The sequence below is a fragment of the Mustela putorius genome, unplaced genomic scaffold (assembly GCF_011764305.1).
Source record: "Mustela putorius furo isolate JIRA1106 unplaced genomic scaffold, ASM1176430v1.1 tig00003867_pilon_pilon_pilon, whole genome shotgun sequence".
Lineage (NCBI taxonomy): Eukaryota > Metazoa > Chordata > Mammalia > Carnivora > Mustelidae > Mustela > Mustela putorius.
Window position 1 is genome coordinate 30,936,707 of NW_025422019.1, and position 19,242 is coordinate 30,955,948.

The 19,242-nt window shown below is 38.7% G+C and overlaps 1 protein-coding gene across 1 annotated transcript in view; it reads right to left on the reverse strand.

Annotated features, from left to right (window-relative positions):
• The window catches only part of LOC101681626 (integrin alpha-V), a 102,983-nt gene that overhangs the window by 56,985 nt on the left and 26,756 nt on the right, over window positions 1-19,242 (reverse strand). Inside the window, exon 3 of the mRNA XM_004757851.3 lies at window positions 882-973. Coding sequence (XP_004757908.1) covers window positions 882-973 — 92 coding nt within the window. The remainder of the gene's footprint in view (window positions 1-881; window positions 974-19,242) is intronic.

Below are 19,242 nucleotides of genomic sequence, written 5' to 3' on the forward strand. Positions count from 1 at the left end.
CTAGTTTGGAAATACGACTCTGAGGAAATATGACTCTGAAAATCCAAGGAGAATTAAGAGCTAGAATGATAGATTTAGGGATTATGACATATGGGTTCTATTAATAGCCATGAGACAGGATAGGAACAGACAGCTAAAAGGTGTAGTTAGAGAAGACAGGGGTCCAGAACACAGCCTGGGAATAACCCAACATCTAGAGACTGAGCAAAAAGGAGGCTGCAAGAAGCAGGCAACTGAATGAGAGAAAACCAGGAAAATACAGTGCTCCAGAAGCCAAGGGAAGAAAAGCATTTCAAAAAAATGGGCTAACTGACCTCAGTGAATGGTGTTAAGAGGACAAGAAACATAAGAAAACACCGATTTCAGTGACCTGAGAGCCAAGGTGACTTTGGCCGTGCCTGCCTGAGCCCGACTACAGTGGTTGGGAAGAGAACGTGAAGAAGGTAGAGATGGTGACTGTAGAAAAGACTTTCAAAAAGTTTCTGAAAAGAGGAGCAACGTAATGAAGCACGGCAGTGGAGACGAGGCAAAGGGAACACTGCTGTGTTTTTAAAGAGAGGAGGTGTTCGTGTGTTTGATGAATCATAACCCACCAGTCCTAAACCTGGCTGGAGAGAAACATACTGATGGGAAGCATCAACAGGGCCAGGAGAAAGGAACAAGGTAGGCATGAAGGTGGAAAGGAGCAGAACCCAAGTCTCTGAAGGGCGGTATAGATGGGATCCGCAGACAGGATGACCTTGGATCAGAGCTATCTTATCTCATCTTGCACTGTGCTCCAGAACACACTGAGTTTTAATATCAGCTTTCAAACATAAAATCTTCGGTGTATCCACATAAATCGACAAACCCACCTATGAGGAAATAACCAAAAGACTTACCAAAATTTTGTCCTGTTTTGATCTCACAGATGCTCCAAACCACTGGTGAGACTTAAACTCCAAAGGATCATCCTTAGCAAAATCTCTATTGCCTAAGAAAAATATTGTGAGGGGTGAGAAACAAAATATATATTCTTAGTAAAACAGTTTATTTCAATCCGGCCAGGTGTACAAACAGTGTGCCTTTCATTAATCAAATTCCACATCAGCTTTTATTTCACGTACTTTATGAATGTCCAAAACTTTCAACTAATCAAAAAACGAAACACAGGATGACTGTAAGTGTCTCAGGGTTACTATTAACCCATATTAACTATTACAATGTAGATGTGAAAAAGTAATAGTAAAGTTTCCCAACTAATAATTATCAGATAATTAACTATTATACAAATACTTATAGTCACCTACTGTATTCGCCCAAATTCTGCGATATAAAGATATTTATGAAAACAAAAGTCTACTGCCGAGATGCCTGCCTGGGTGGCTCATTCAGTTAAATGACTGCCTTCAGGTCAAGTAATGATCCCAGGGTCCTGGTATCAAGTCCCACATATGGCTCCTTGCTCAACGGTGAGCCTGCTTCTCCCTCTGCCTGATGCTCCCCCTGCTTGTGTGTGCACACTCGCTCGCTCTCTTTCTCTCTCTCTCTCTGACAAATAAAATCTTTAAGAAAAAAAAAGGCTCCTTTATAAAACACCAGTAGCAAAAGACTAAAGTAAAAGACTGAGACAGTGCAAATGACATTATAACACAGGAGTTAGAACCAGAAGACATGACTCGGCTGGTGGAAAAAGGAATTAAATTTGACACATGCAAATATTTACTTTCAGTTTACATTATTGAGAAAATTATTTCCAACCTACCAGCCACTCATGTAAAGCACTTATAAAAAAGAAAGAAAAGAAAAAAGAAACAGATAAAAGAGAAAAGAGAATGGACGAGAAGATAGGGGAGGGGAGGGGAAGGGAGAGGAGTGGAGAGGCTTTTTGTTTTGGGGGGTTTTTTTGAATTTCTAAAATGAGCATTTATTTCACAGAAGTCTTGGCACAATGAGGCTGGGGTAAGCGTGGTTTTAGTGACTGTTCTTGGCTGCCCCTTTTGCTGCAGCAATCAGTGGAGTGAGGCCAGAGAGGGGCTTGGCAATCTTCAGGAACCGATGCTGCAGCAGCTCTTTGGCTGAACCTCTCTTCTCCACATCCACCTCAGGACAGCGGTTCAGAACATCCCAGAAGAAAGCTGACAGCTTCTCTGGGTTCTGAAGCCCTGGGGTCCCATTGGTGGCAATGAGGTACAAGGCTCTCAGAGGATTTTCACTGATGTATGGGGGCTCCCCTTCAATCATTTCGATGGCCATGATTCCCAGGGACCAGATGTCAACCTTAGGTCCATAGGCCTTCCGTGTCACAACCTCTGGTGCCATCCGGTATGGAGTTCTCACCATGGTGCTCTGTTTGCTCTGCTCTGGGGTGATCTGGGCACAGAACCCAAAATCGGTTAGCTTGACAGAGAAGAGAGGAGAGGAGAGAAGGAGAGGCGAGGAGAGGATCCTTTCCACTGAAAAGCTGTTAAATTGTTCAAGAAAAAAATTATGGAAACATCCATAAAGTATTTAGGGAAAGAGAAACTATTTTTTTTCTTTTTTTGAGAGAGAGAGAGTAATTATTTTTAAAGTCTAGTCTGTTCTTCTTAAAATCCATTTATATTAATCATTCTTTATAAGCATTCATTCCAAGGGGCACCTGGGTGGCACAGTGGGTTGAGTGTCTGACTCTTGGTTTTGGCTCAGGTCATGATCTCAGGGTCCTGAAATGGAGTCCTCCATCAGATTCCGAGCTCAGCCTGGAGTCGGCTTGAGATTCTCTCACTCACCCCTCTGTCCCCATCCCCACTCACATGAGAACTCTCTCAATCTAAAATAAATAAATAAATCTTAAATACATAAATATATATATATACATGTATATATATTTTTTACATGTAATTTACATGTATTGCAAGAAATTTACATGTATATATACATGTAAATTATATATACATATATATAAATTATATATACATATATATATACATATATACATGTAAATTTCTTTTTTTTTTAAGATTTTATTTATTTATTTGATAGAGAGCACAAGTAGGCAGAGAGGCAGGCACAAGGAGAAGCAGACTCCCTGCTGAGCAGGGGGAGACCAACGTGGGACTCGATCCCAGAACCAAGAGATCGTGACCTGGGCCAAAGGCAGATGCTTGCTTAACTGACTGAGCCGCCCAGGCACCCCTCTTTTCCATTATTTTCAAAAATATTTTCTTTAATATGTCAAGCTCCAAAGGCCTCTATCTGTAGTCTAAATATAGCTATTCTTTGTCAGTGGTCACAAATATACATTTTTAGGGGCGCCTGCGTGGCTCAGTGGGTTAAAGCCTCGGCCTTCGGCTCAGGTCATGATCCCAGGATCCTGGGATCGAGCCCCACATCAGGCTCTCTGCTCAGCAGGGAGCCTGCTTCCTCCTCTCTCTCTGCCTGCCTCTCTGCCTACTTGTGATCTCTGTCAAATAAATAAATAAAATATTAAAATATTAAAAAATTAAAAAAAAATATATACATTTTTAGAAGTAGAAGGAAGTAGAAATGGAACTTATTTATTATATGCCTTTCACCATGAAAACCAAGGTTTCCCAGCAGTGGTTGGCTTGACTCTGAAGCCTATGTTCACCTTGCCATCACCACTGGGAGCAATACATACCAATGACCCATAGATCACTAATCCATCTGTCCACAGACCCCCTTATATTTCCCATCCTTCTACAGTTAGGTTAAAGCCACATAGCTAGTGGTTGCCAATAAGATGAGCAGAAGTGGCAGATGTCACTCACAGTTAAAAGTGGGTGTGAGCTCACTAATCCTCAAAGAAATGCAAATAAAAACCACAGTAAGATATCATCTCACACCAGCTAGGATGGAAATTACCCAAAAACAACAAAACAAAACAAAAAACAAAAGCTAAAAACAAAGCTAACAAGTGTTAGTGAGAACGTGGAGAAGAGGGAACCCCTATACATTACAAGTGGAAGTGTAAACTGATACAGCCATTATGGAAAACAGTATGGAAGCTACTCAAGAAATTAAATATGGAACTGTTGTATGATCCAGGAATCCAACTTCTAAGTATAAAGGAATGAAATCACTAAGCTCAAAGGGTGTCTGTATTCCCATGTTCACTGCAGCATTACTCATAACAGCCAAGACATGAAAGCAACCTAAATACCTACCAATAGGTAAAAAAGACAGGATACAAGAGAACGTTTTTTAGCCACAAAAAAGAATATCCTGCCAGTTGAGAACACTGACGGATCTAGAGAATATTATGCTAAGTGAAATACGTCAGACACAGACAAATACTTCATTATATCACTTATAAGTGTAATCTAAAATAATCAACTCACTAAAAAGCAAATAAAACCAAAAAAAGTAGATATGAAATCTACATGTTTTCTCTTTCCCATCCATTAGGCTAGAATAGATGGTAAAATCACATGATAAAAGCAGCTTTGGCCCAAGCTCTGAAATGGTTAAAAGCAGCCGAATGACCCACACTAGAGGATGATATGAACAAGAGTCTTTTTTATTTTTTAAGTGAAATTCGGGGTTTTGTTTGGAAATAAAGCATGACTGATTCCAAAAGGGCCTGACCAACAATTACAAAGAAGTTTAGCCTCCGGACAAAATGGGATTTAACTGATAATTTTCAATGATTTAAACCATAAAATTTATGGTTACAATTTACTTAACAGGATTTTTTTATTCCACTGCAAGCTAACTGTTCTCTTACTGTGCTACAGACTTTCTATTCTATTCTAACTACAAAGGAGATGAAGGCATTTACCTCTCACATTAATGAAGGAGGAGAAATACAGCAGGACTGTGAAACAGCTGGTGCTTGGATTCACTGCCACTCATTGTCCCCTGAGACCACAAATAAACTCAGGTAATAGTAGCCCAAGGGAACTGGGCTAATGAGCTAAGAATGCATGTGAACAAAAAGTGCAACATTCTCAGAATTGCTACGTCTCCCTTCTGCTTTCATTTAAAACAAAGCCTTTTCAGCAAGATCCTAAAGACGTCCAAGAAGAAATAAAGCTTTTTTTTTACTAGAAGAAAACTTTGCCTGTACCACATCAGAAAGGCTCAAATTAAGGCTCCATACATTTCCTCATAAGCTCTATAACTGCCAGTTTCAAAAACAAAATGATGCAGAACCAGTATTACTATATTCTTTGTTGGGGAAGGAGGATGTCTATCTTTTATGGTTTTTTTAATTGAAATTTAATTAACATATAATGTATTATTAGTCTCAAGGTAGAGTTCAGTAGAGGTCATCAGTCTTTTTTTTTTTTTTTTTTTTTGAAGATTTTATTTATCTGACAGAGCACAAGAAGACTGAGCAGCAGGCAGAGGTAGAGGGGAAGGGAGAAGCAGGCTCACCGCTGAACAAGGAGCCTGATGCAGGGCCCGATCCCAGTACCCTGGGATCATGACCTGAGCAAAAGGCAGAGGCTTAACCAACTAAGCCACCCAGGGGACCTGTCAAGAGTCCCAGGGCTCATCACATCACATGCCCTCCTTAATGTCCATCAGCCAGTTACCCTATCCCTCCACCATCTCCACTCCAGCAACCCTCAGTTTATTTCCTATGATTTAGAGTCTCTTGGGGTTTATCTCCCTCTCTGATTTCATCATTTTATTTTTTTCCTCTCTTCCCCTATGATCTTCTGTTTTGTTTCTTAAATTCCACTTATGAGGAAGATAATATAATGTCTTCCTCTGATTGACTTATTTCACTTTCATAATACCATCTAGTTCCACCCACGTCATTGCAAATGGCAAGATTTTGGTTTTTTGATGCCTAAGTAATATTCCACTATATACATATACCACATCTTCTTTATCCATGCATCTGTCGCCCTGGCATCAGGGCTCTTTCCATAGTCTGGTTATTGTAGATGCTGCTGCTATGAACATTGGAGTGCAGGTGCCCCTTCAGATCATTACATTTGTATCTTTGGGGTAGATACCTGGTAGTACAATTGCTGGGTCATAAGGTAGCTCTATTTTCAACTTCTTGAGGAATCTCTGCGCTATTTTCCAGAGTGGCTTGCATTCCCACCAACAGTGCAAGAGGGTTCCCCTCTTTGCACATCCTCACCAGCATCTGTCATTTCTTGACTTGTTAATTTTAGCCATTCTGACTGGTGTGAGGTGATATCTCATTGTGGTTTTGATTTGTATTTCCCTAATGCTGAGTGATGTGGAGCACTTTTTCATGTGTTGGTTGGCCATTAGGATATCTTCTTTGGAGAAATGTCTGTTCATGTCTTGAGTCTGGTAAGTTCTTTATAGATTTTGGATACTAGCCCTTTATCTGATAAGACATTTGCAAATACCATCTCCCATCTGTCAGTTGTCTTTTGGTTTTGTCAACTGTTTCCTTTGTTGTGCAAAAGCTTTTTATCTTGATAAAGTCCCAAGAGTTGTTTTTGCCTTTGTTTCCCTTGCCACTGGAGCCATGTCTAGCAAGAAGTTGCTACCACTGAGGTAACACAGGTTGCTGCTGGTGATCTCCTCCAGGATTTTGATGGATTCCTATCTCACATTGAGGTCATTCATCAATATTGAGTCTATTTTTGTGTATGTTGTAAGGAAATGGTCCAGTTTCATTCTTCTGCATGTGGCTGTCCAATCTTCCCAATACCATTTGTTGAAGAGACTGTCTTTTTCTGTTGGATATTTTTCCCCTTTTGTCAAAGATTAGTTGACCATAGAGTTGAGGGTCCATTTCTGGTTCTCTATTCTGTTCCACTGATCCAGGTGTCTGTTTTTGTGCCAGTACCTTACCGTCTTGATGATTACACCTTTGTAATAGAGCTTGAAGTCCAGAATTATGATGTCACCAGCTTTGGTTTTCTTTTTCAACATTCCTTTGGCTATTTAGGATCTTTTCCGGTTCCAAACAAATTTTAGCATTTTTTTGTTCAAGATCCATGAAAAAAACTAATGGTACTTTAACAGGGGTTGGATTGAATGTATACATTGCACTAGGTAGCACAGACATTTTAACAATATTTATTCTTCCAATCCATGAGCATAGAACATTTTTCTAATTCTTTGTGTCACCCTCAATTTCTTTCATGAGTGTTTTATAATTTTCAGTTACTATCCATAGCCTCTTTGGGTAGGTTTTTTCCTATAGATATCTTCTGCTTTTTGGTGCAACTGTAAATGGGATCAACTCCTTAAATTCTCTTTCTTCTGGCTCATTGTTAGCATATAGAAATGCAACTGACTTCGGTACAATAATTTTTATATCCTGCCACTTTGCTGAATTCCTGAATGAGTTCTAGCAGTTTTGGGGTGGAGTCTTTCAAATTTTCCACATAAAGTATCAAGTCATCTGCAAGGAGTAACAGTTTGACTTGTCTTTGCCAATTCAAATGCCTTTTGTTTCAGGAGTCTAATTGCTGAGGCTATGACTTCTGGTATTATGTTGAAGAACAGTGGTGAGAGTGGACATCCCTTCCATGTTCCAGTCCTTAGGGGGGAAACTGTCAGTTTTTTCCCACTGAGAATGATATTCACTGTGGGCTTTCCATATATGGCTTTATGATACTGCAGTATATTCCCTCTATCCCTACACTTAAGTTTTAATCAAGAAAGGATGCTTTAGGGGTGCCTGGGTGGCTCAGTCAGTTAAGCAGCTGCCTTCAGCTCAGGTCATGATCCCAGGGTCTGGGGATCAAGTCCTGCATCAGGCTCCATGCTTGGCAGGGAGTCTGCTTCTCCTTCTCCCTCTGCCTGCTGATCTGCCTATTTGTGCTCTCTGTCAAATAAATAAAATCTTTTTTAAAAATTTAAATAAAGAAAGGACACTTTACTTTGTCAAATGCTTTTTCTGCATCTACTGAGAATATCATATGGTTCTTGTTCTTTCTTTTATTAATGTAGTGTATCACATTGACTGATTTGAGGATATTGAACCAACACTGCAGCCCAGCAATAAACCCCACTTGGTCATGGTCAATAATTTTTTTTTTTTGCAGTGTAATTTTTTTTTAATTTATTTTTTATAGACATATATTTTTATCCCCAGGGGTACAGGTCTGTGAATCACCAGGTTTACACACTTCACAGCACTCACCAAAGCACATACCCTCCCCAATGTCCATAATTCCACTCCCTTCTCCCAAACCCCCTCCCCCCAGCAACCCTCAGTTTGTTTTGTGAGATTGTGAATAATCCTTTTAATGTACAGTTGGATCCTACTGGCTAGTATCTTGGTGAGAACTTTGGCATCCACGTTCATTAAAGATATTGGTCTGTAATTCTCTTTTTTGCTGGGGTCTGGTTTAAGGAACAAGGTAATGCTAGCCTCACAGAAAGAGTCTGGAAGTTTTCCTTCCATTTCTATTTTTTGAAACAGCTTCAGAAGAATAGGTATTAATTCTTCTTTAAATGTTTGGTAGAGTCCCCCTAGTAAGCCATCTGGTCCTGGACTCTTGTTTGTCAGGAGATTTTTTTATTACTGCTTCAATTCCTTCCCAATTATGCGTTTATTCAGGTTTTCTATTTATTCCTGTTTCAGTTTTAATAGTTTATATGTTTCTGGAAATGCATCCATGTCTTCCAGATTGCTTAATTTGTTGGCATATAGCTGCTCATTATATGATCTTATAATTGTTTTATTTCTTCGTGTTAGTTGTGATCTCTCCTCCTTCATTCAAGATTTTATCAGGGTCCTTTATCTTTTCATTTTGTTAAGTCTGGCCAGGGGTTTATCAGTCTTATTTATTCTTTCAAAAAACCAGCTCCTAGTTTTGTTGATCTGCTCTACTATTCTTTGGTTTCTATTTCATTGATTTTTTTCTCTAGCCTTTATTAATTCTTTTCTTCTACTGGGTTTAGGCTTAATGTGCTGCTCTTTCTCCAGCTCCTTTAGGTGTAAGGTTAGGTTGTATATTTGAGACCTTTCTTGTTTCTTGAGAAAGGCTTGTTACTACTATATACTTGCCTCTTAGGATTGCTTTTGCAGCATCCTAAAGATTTTGAACTGTTGTGTTTCATTTTGAACAGTTATGTTTTCGTTTTCATTTCTTTCCATTTTTTTTATAATTCCATAATTTTTAAAATTCTTCTTTAATTTCCTGGTTGACCCATTCATTTTTAATAGGATGCTCTTTAGCCTCCATGTATTTGAGTTCTTTCCAACTTTCCTCTTGTGAATGAGTTCAAGTTTCAAAGCACTGTGGTTTGAAAATACACAGGGAATGACCCCAATCTTTCGGTACCAGTTGTGACCCATATTCTGGAGAATGTTCTACATGCACTCAAGGAGAATGTGGACTTGTTGCTTTAGGATGGAATGCTCTGAATGCTCTGAATATATCTGTGAAGTCCACCAGGTCCAGTGTGCCATTCAAAGCCCGTTTCCTTTTTGATCTTCTGTTTAGATGACTTGTCCACTGCAGTGAGTGGGGTATTAAAGTCCCCTACTATTGGGGCACCCGGTAGCTCAGTGGGTTAAAGCCTCTGCCTTCGGCTCAAGTCATGATCCCAGAGTCCTGGGATCGAGCCCCGCTTCAGGCTCTCTCTGCTCAGCAGGGAGCTTGCTTCCCTCTGTCTCTCTGCCTGCCTCTCTGTCTACTTGTGATCTCTATCTGTCAAATAAATAAATTTTTTAAAAAATTTAAAAAAAAAAAGATTTTTTAAAAAAGTCCCCTACTATTGGGCGCCTGGGTGGCTCAGTGGGTTAAGCCGCTGCCTTAGGCTCAGGTCATGATCTCAGGGTCCTGGGATCAAGTCCTGCATGGGGCTCTCTCCTCAGCGGGGCGCCTGCTTCCCTCTCTCTCTCTCTGCCTGCCTCTCCATCTACTTGTAATTTCTCTCTGTCAAATAAATAAATAAAATCTTAAAAAAAAAAGTCCCCTACTATTATTGTAATAGTATCAATATGTTTCTCTAATTTTGTTATTGATTGGTTTATATAATTGGCTGCTCCCATGTTAGGGGCATCAATATTTATAATTCTTAGATCCTCTTGTTGGATAGACCCTTTATTTATAATATAGTGGTTTTTCCTCATCTCTTATTACAATCTTGGTTTAAAATCTAATTTGTCTGATATAAGGATTGCTACCCTAGCTTTCTCTTGATGTCCATTAGCATGATAAATGTTCTCCACCCCCTCACTATCATTCTGGAGGTGCTTTGGGTCTAAAATGCATCTCCTGCAGACAGCATATGGATATGTCTTGCTTATTTATCCAATCTGATACCCTGTGTCTTTTGATTGGGGCATTTAGCCCATCTACCAGAGTAACTACTGACAGATACAAATTTAGTGCCACTGTATTCCCTGTAAAGTCACTGTTTCTGGTCTATGTTACTTTGGGCTCTCTCTTCACTTAGAGGATCCCCTTTAATATTTCTTGCAGGCATGGTTTAGTGATCACAAATTCTTTTCTTGTTTAAGATGTTATTTATTTATTTGACAGAGAGAGATCACAAGTAGGCAGAGAGGCAGGTGGGGCGGGGGGGGGGGGCAGGCTCCCTGCTGAGCAGAGAGCCCAATGCAGGACTCAGTTCCAGGATTCTGAGATCATGACCTGAGCCAAAAGCAGAGGCTTAACCCAATGAGCCACCCAGGCACCCATCACAAATTCTTTTAACTGCTATTTGTCCTGGAAGCTTTTTCTCTCTCCTATTTTGAATGACATCCTGGCTGGATAAAGTATTCTTGGCTGCATCTTTTTCTCATTAAGCACTCTGAATATATCATGCCAGTCCCTTCTGGCCTGCCAGGTCTCTGTGCATAGGTCAGCTGCCAATCTAATGTTTCTACCATTTTAGGTTAAGGTAAAGGTTGTCCTGAGCTGCTTTCAGGATTTTCTCTTTGTCTCTGAGATTTACAAGCTTCACTATTATATGTCAAGGTGTTGAACTATTTTTATTGATTTTTGAGGGTGACTCTCTGTGCCTCCTGGACTTGAATGCCTGTTTCCTTCCCCAGATTAGACAGGTTCTTAGCTAGAATTTGCTCCCAAATACCTTCTGCCCCTCTCTACCCCTCTTCTTCTGGGATCCCAATAATTCTAATATTGTTTCACCTTATGGCATTACTTACCTCTCAAATTTTCTCCTCATGATCCAATAACTGTCTATCTCTCTTTGTCTTAGCTTCTTTACTCCCCATCATTTTGTCTTCTATGTCACTAATTCTCTTTTCTGCCTCATTTATCCTAGTAGAGTTAGAGCCTCCACTTTTTATTGCATCTCAATAGCCTTTTTATTTAAACTTGATTAGATTTTAGTTATTTCTCCAGAAAGGGATTCTCTGGTATTTTCTATGCTTTTTTCAAGCCCAGCTAATATTTTTATAATTGGTATTCTGAACTCTAGGTCTGACATCTTACTTATACGCACACCGATTAGGTCCCTGGCAGTCAGTACTCTCATTCTCTTTTTTTGAAGTGGGTTTTCCTTCTTGTCATTCTGTCCAGAGGAGAACAGGTGAACAGAAGAACAAAGTACTAAAATGGAAATATCAGCCCCCAGAAAAATATACACTAGACAAATCAAAAGAGACCCAAAAAACAAACAAAAAATTTTAATTAAAAAGAGAGAATATAATCCAATTGGTGAACAAAACAGAGGAACACACTGGATCCTGTGTGTATTTTGGTCTGTTTGTTAAAAGAAAGTGCATCTCAAAACTGCAAAGAAAGAGAAACTTATAAATACAAAAATAAAATTAAATACAATGAATGAATAAAATGTAAGTGTAAAAATGAAAATTTAAGATTTTTTTTAAAAAGAGTTGATAATATAAGAAATTGGTATAAAAAGGATAGTGGAAAAAATTAATTGAAAAACTACAGAATTTTGAAAAAAAAAAAAAAAGCATAAATTCTATATACTATTTTCCCCTAGTGTTCAAGGGAGTTTTGCCGTTCTCTCTGATCAGAAACTTGGTTTTAGCTGGATGTTCTCGCTGATCTTCTGGGGAAGGGGCCTGTTGCACTGAATTCTCAAGTGTCTTTCCCCCTGGCAGAACTGTACTGTCTTTGCCAGGGGGCCAGGCTAAGTACGTTGCTCCTGATTGCTCTATGTGGCTTTTGTTCCTTTAGAGGATGACGATGACCATGAGAATGGGGGCCTCCCAATCTCCAGTCCCAGAGCTGAAAGTCCCACTCTTCAGTGCACCCTCAGAGAAAAGTTGGCAATCACTCTGGTTTCCCTGGTCTCCAACTGCATGGTGCTCAACCAGCCCATGACCCCATTTCAAGTCTCCAAACCCTGCAAATTCCTACAGCGTGCACTTGCACAGCTCCTCCGAGGGAAGGGATGGAGGTCTCACTGAGGTTCTGTCCCTTGCCGTGCCCCAAATAAGCCGTGGTTCCAGGTCATGGCAACCTGGAGCTGAGAGCCCATCCTGGGGTCACTGATCATAGCTGGCCTCCTACTCTGATGCCTGGAAACTCTGCCACACTCAGGCACACATGATCTTCCTGTGACCCCAGGGATCCTGAGACCACACTGTTCCACCTAGGATTCTGCCCCATTTTGCCACCTCAATGGAGCAGACTTTTTTACTGATTTTGCCCTCCACTGCTATATTACTTTCTGGTGCTGGCCTAAGAAGTCCCCACCCCCCTGCAGTTTATCTTCTCATAGATCACCTCGGATTCAGTTCTTTGCACCTCCTACCTTGCAGAAAGTGGTTGCTTTTCTGTTTGTAGAATTGCACCTATTCTTTTTTAGACCTCTGGTTGAGTTCACAGGTATTCAGAATGATCTGACAACTATCTAGCTGAATTCCTGGGACCAGAGAAAACTAAGGTCTCCTATTCCTCTGTCATTTTGGACTATCCAAAATCACTATATTCTTGCCAATACAATTATTCCTGCCTACAAGACCTGATCCAGATTCTTCAAAAATGTCAATGTCAAGAAAAACAAAACAGTAACGGAGATTCAAGAAAGAAGAATGAAATACAGTAACCCAATGGAAGATATGATCTTTGAATCTTGTGTCTAAAATTCTTTTAAAAGTTACAAAGAACTTTGTTAGGATAATTGTGGAAATTTAAATATGGACTATACAGTATATAACCGTACTATAATAATAACACATTACCAGGCTGTGATAATAGTGTTCTGATTATGTAAGGGAAGATCCTAGTTTTTAGAAGATACATGCTCTGATGCTTAGGGGAAAAATGTTAACATATCTGCAGAAATGGTTGAATGCAGATGAAGTATATATTGTTCACTATATTACAGTTTCAAATTTTATGTAAGTTTAAAAATGTTAACAGCATAGCAACCAAAAAGTACACACTATATATATTATAAGGCCCCAATAGGATATCTTCTATTTCTTTTTATTTGAACTCTTTATTATACTCTGATTATAAAACATTACAAAACAAATTAAGACATAAAGCCACATGTACGAATGCATCTAATTTCCACAATCCCCCATAAAGAAATGACCTCTGCTAATATTTTAGTGTCTATCCTAATGACTTGTTTCATGAATACATGCAAATCCTTTTATCTGTAGAATATATATTTTAAGCCAATATTTACAAAACATTAAAGTTATTATTATATATAAATGTACATACCTTCCCTCCCTTAACAATACATTAAAAAGGTTGACCTAAAACACTATTTTCATTGTTATGTAGTACATCGCTATATAGCCATAAAGTAGTTTATTTAACCAATTCTTACCTCCCTCAGTTTCATTTAAGAATATTTCTATTTTGATTTAAGAGACATACACATTCCCTTGGGCACCTATGTGGCTCAGTCGGTTAAGCTTCTGACTTTGGCTGAGGTCATGATCCCAGGATCCTGAGATCAAGTCCCATGTCAGGTTCCCTGCTCAGCAGGGAGTCCACTTCAACCTCTCCCTCTGCCCTCCCCCCACTTATGCTCTCTGTTCTCTCTTGTGCTCTCTCAAATGAATAAATAAAATCTTAAAAAAAAAAAAAAGAAACATACACATTTCCTCACATTCTTATCTACTTTCTCTTCTAATATACGTAAGAAGCACAGCATAATAAGCACTGTTGGGGTTTGAGATGGACTAAATGAAAAATTAACACAATAAACCCTTCAGAAAATGGTGTGTAATATATAATATTATTATAATGGAGAAATTTTTTTCAAGGTTCCAGGATACACTTATTTTTACAGGTAAGAGTTGCCTTACCCTCAGGCCCCAGCTCCAGAAACAAGTCATGTACAGTCTTACCTGCAATTCCCTGTTCAATTCCCACCTGCTTTTGCAATCATGGGCTTCTAACCTGGAAAACCTTATTCCTTTCCATTCTTGATTAAAACCCTTAAGTTGTAGTTGTCTTGTCATGACCCTAACGCAAGATCAAATAAAGGAGTTTGACCCTGGGAAATACCTAACAAAGACACAAGCACAGAACAAGCAATGACGGTGGAGCTCTGGCAGAGGAATGTGTGAGGTGTTACCAGAAGAGGGTGGCAGAGAACAAGGAAGAGAATGCTTTCTAGGCCAAGGGACATGTGTGGCAAGAAATGGAAGAGTGGGTATGACTGAATTTTTCAGAAAACTGTGAGCTGTTGGCTATGACTAGAGGGAAGGGTCAGGAGGGGCATGGTTGTCAAGAGCTTTATTTACTGCCATGCTAAGAATGGGTTCCATGGGGTTTTTTAATTGCCCTCTATGCTAAGCAATTTTTCTTTAATTATATTCCTGAAAAGTGGAAGAAGTTTCCTTTTAATAAACTATCTCTGTGAACTTCTTTTTTCCTGAAGAAAGACTTTTCTCTAAATTTGCAGCAGTAGCAACAGGATATGACTCCACACTGTCATGTAGCATAAGCTTCTCAACTGCCACCATATTCTATTTCCTTTTTAAACAAGCATCAAAAACATTCGCTGCTACAATGATTATGATATCTGCCTTTGTGGATAACAGGTTTAGCTTAAGCTAGAAAATGTCCTGGAAAAGAATTTAAAATTTTATAAACTTTTGTTTTATTTTCATCACCAAGTATTGTGGAACACAAAAATCCAAAGTTCTTTCCATTTGGCAAGCTATTCCCAATAGTTTTTTATAAGAATGAAGGACTACCAGTCAAGTGCGAAAATGCATCAAGCTATAAGGTTCTTTTAAAAAAAAAGAAATTATTTATGTATTTGACAGAGAGACAGAGATCACAAGCAGGAAGAGAGGCAGGCAGAGAGAGAGGGAAACAGGCTCCCTGATGAGCAGAGACTGATCATGACTTGAGCCGTAGGCAGAGGCTTAACCCACTGAGCCACCCAGGAGCCCCTTTCTGGTTCTTTTTGATACAAAAAAGGTACATTTCAAAAACCTAGAGCTGGGAAGCCTGGGTGGCACAGTCAATTAAGAGGCTGCCTTCAGCTCAGGTCATGATCCCAGGGTCCTGGAATCGAGCCCTGAGTCAGGCTCCCTGTTCAGTGGTGAGTATGCTTCTCCCTCTTCTTTTGCCCCTCCCCCCTGCTCTCTCTCTCTCTCCCTCTCTCAAATAAGTGAATAAAATCTTAAAAAAAGGGTGCCTGGGTGGCTCAGTGGGTTAAGCCGCTGCCTTCGGCTCAGGTCATGATCTCAGGGTCCTGGGATCGAGTCCTGCATCGGGCTCTCTGCTCAGCAGGGAGCCTGCTTCCTCCTCTCTCTCTCTGCCTGCCTCTCTGCCTACTTGTAATCTTTCTCTGTCAAATAAATAAATAAATCTTTAAAAAAAAAAAATCTTAAAAAAAAAAACTTAGGCAAAAGTCTTCAAGAAAATACATATTATCCATTGCTTTGAATGCTTTCAGTTTTAATAAGGTCACAAACTCAGATTACCAAATTTTCAAGAAGTTTCCTCAACAGGAAGTTTTCCTTTACCAATCAGAACTTTTTTCCCAGAAAGTTAAAATAATTATCTTGAAATAAAATACTTGCTTCCGATGTAAATTTCATCCAGAGGAAGTGTGAACAGAGGGGTGGGTGAGGAGAAAGAAAAGAAAAGTGTACTCTCTGAATAAACCGACAAGAGGTTCATTCATAACCTGGCTGAAACTGGCAGCAATTCTGGGGCCTGAGTGAAGTAAATATTTGGAGTCACAGCCCTGAAGTCACCATTTCAAGTGACACTGGGACTCCACAGACTGCCTGGACCACACCACCAACCTTGAAAGGGAAATTAGACACAGACAACTGCAGAGACTGCAGAGCCATATGAAATGCTTCCTCAGGCAACAGTCAAGAAAGAACAAAAATTTTTCCTTTTTTAAGGTTGATTTATTTTAGGGGAGGGGGAAGGGCTGTGGGAGAGAGAAAATCCTGAAGCAGACTACCCACTGGGCGCAGGGCCCCAACGCAGGGCTCTAACTGAGGTCATGACCTGAGCCAAAACCAAAAGCCCAATGTTTAACCAAGTGAGCCACCCAAGTACCCCATGAACAAAGATTTCTACCCATAGTTCTATAAAACACCTTGGAAGACCAGCTCTGATCTTCCAAATAAATTAAAGGGGAAAAGAGTATCTCACAATGGTAAAAATGAGAAGAAACTGACATGTGTTACATAACATAAAACTCTGTACTGTCACTTTCAAAAATACAGAGAAAAATGTTGCTAGAGAAACTTGATGTTAATTAGCAAGTTAGTCACTAGAGGGTTGAAAATTTAATGTCTTTTTTTGCCTGCGTTTAAACTGTCAATTGCAATTTATCAGACCCCTATGACTGAATATTTCAGGACAGAAGCATATTGAGCAGAGCAAACTGTCACAGCTTTAGACTGCCCCAATTAGGAGCCAGCGCTTTCCTCCGAGTGTTTCAAAAGACACTGATGAACATTGAACTTGCTCTACAGGGCATGTTTTTTTAAGACAAAGTTACCTTATCACCCTAAAGCTAATCTTTGTTTTGTTGTTGTTTCTTCTTTTCATACATAAAGAATAACCTTTGGAGCAACAAGATTATGTCTTCTTTTTTGAAACCAAAGTCAAAAAGAATGAACCAAGGCAATAAGCTTCTATTTAGAAGTTACCTGTGTTTTTACTCATTTGGTTCCTATTCATAATTATATGACTCTATGGGTCAAGAAATTATTTAGGTCCTCAGAGAGCTTATTCTTTGCTCAAACAAGTGACTAGTAAAATAATGTGATATACAGCATCATGGTAACTATAGTTAATAATACTGTATTATGTATTTTAACGTTGCTAAGGCAGTGGATCTTAAAAGTTCTCCTAACAAGAAAAAAATTTCTGTAACTATGTATGGTGACAGATGGTAACTAATTGTGGTGATCATTTTGTAGTACATACAAATATCTAATAATTACGCTGCCTATCTGAAACAAGTATCACATATGAATTGTACCTCAATAAAAACAAAACAAACAAACAAAAAAACCAATGCTTTACCCCACAGTCATCTTTTAATAAACAATTTACAAGTTTCTTTAAGCAGCTTTTTGCCTCAAACGTAACTTTTGCTCAGTTGCATTTCATATAAATTTGCATCAAAGAAAAATCTCCCAATATTGCTCACTTATTTTGAAAATTAACAGGCCAGAGGAAGAATCTCTTTGATCATTCAGTTAAATAAAATCATAGGTACCTCCTACATTTAAATGCAAGGCGTATATAGCAGTAAATGAGAAAGATAAGGTCCCTGGCTTTTAAGAGAGAAATGATAAACAAATAATTATGTAAGATGTCTTCAGGGAGTCACAAATACTATCAAAGATGTTTGGGAGAAAACAATAAAGAGGTAGTCAGACAGGACTGGTATTTGCAATCTAATGCTCTTGTGAAATAACGTATTTCACTGATTCGGAGCTACAAATATTAGGATACTATTAACATCTTTGAAATCAGAGTATTACAGTCAGTAGTGACTTAAAATTAGCATGTTTAGAAATACATATAATACATTTTGACATCAATGGCACTATTACATTTACAGTCAAATGATTTTTTTTTAAAGATGCCAAGAAAATTCAATGGGAATGAAATACTGTTTTCAACAAATGGTAATGGGACAACTGGATCCCTTACACAGGCAAAAAGATTAATGAGAAACCCTATTTCAAACCATACAAAACAACAACAACAACAACAAAACAGATCACAGACTTAAACCTAAGAGCTAAAAGTATAAAATGTTTAAAAGAAAACAAGAATAAACCTTAAAATCTTACATTAGACAAGATTTAGGAAACCAAAGTCCAAGAGATAAAAAGTTGGCAAACTGGACTTAATCAAAATTCAGAACTTTTGAGCTTTAAAACACATCATTAAAAAAAAGTGAAAAGGCAACCCAGAGCATAGGAGAAAATATCTGCAAAGCTTATATTCAATAGGAGACCTGTATACATCATGAACACACACACACACCTAGCCCAATTAAAAATAGGCAAAGTACTTGAATAGATGTTTCTCCCAAAGGGATACACATATAGCCAATAAGTACATGAAAAGATGCTCAACATCACTAACCATCAGGTCTACCAAATCAAAACCACAGTGAAATATCACTTCACATTCACTAGGATGACTATAATGAGATAAAACAACATATGTCCATAAGGATGTGGAAAAACTGGAATCCTCACATATTGCTAGTAGGAATGTAAAATGGTATGGTGTGGCCAATTTTTAAAATAGTTTGGCAGTTTCTTTAAAAAGCTAAACACAGAGTTACTTTATGACCCAGTAATTCCACTCCTAGCATTCATCCAAGAGAAATGAAAACATATGTCTAAAGACTTGCACATGATTGTTCACAGCAACATTATTTACAGTAACCAAAAAGAAACAGCCCAAATGTACATTTACTGGTGAATGAATAACCAGGGGTTCAAGAATGCTGCCAGACAATAAAAGAGGAATGGAGTACTGACACATGTGGCCACATGGATGAACTTCCAGACACAAAAGACCACATAGTATATAACTCTATTTCTACTAAATATCCAGAGAAGGGAAACACACAGGCCTAGAAAGTAGACTTGTGATTGCTCAGGGTTAGGGGTGCAAATGGGAGAGTGACTGACCATGAACATGGTGAGGGAAATGCTCTGGAATTAAATTACAATGCTGTAAAACTCTATAAACATGTACAATTCAGTGTACACTTAAGAACTGCACACCAGTGAGCTGTATGGTAAATTACATCTCAGTAAAGCTGTTGTAAAAAACAAATAACAAATCTGTCAAGTGCAAAGGTAACTGCAATACTGAGCAAAAATGTATGTATATAACAAAGACTGCTTTTCAAAATTAATAGAAATAAACAGATGCTTTA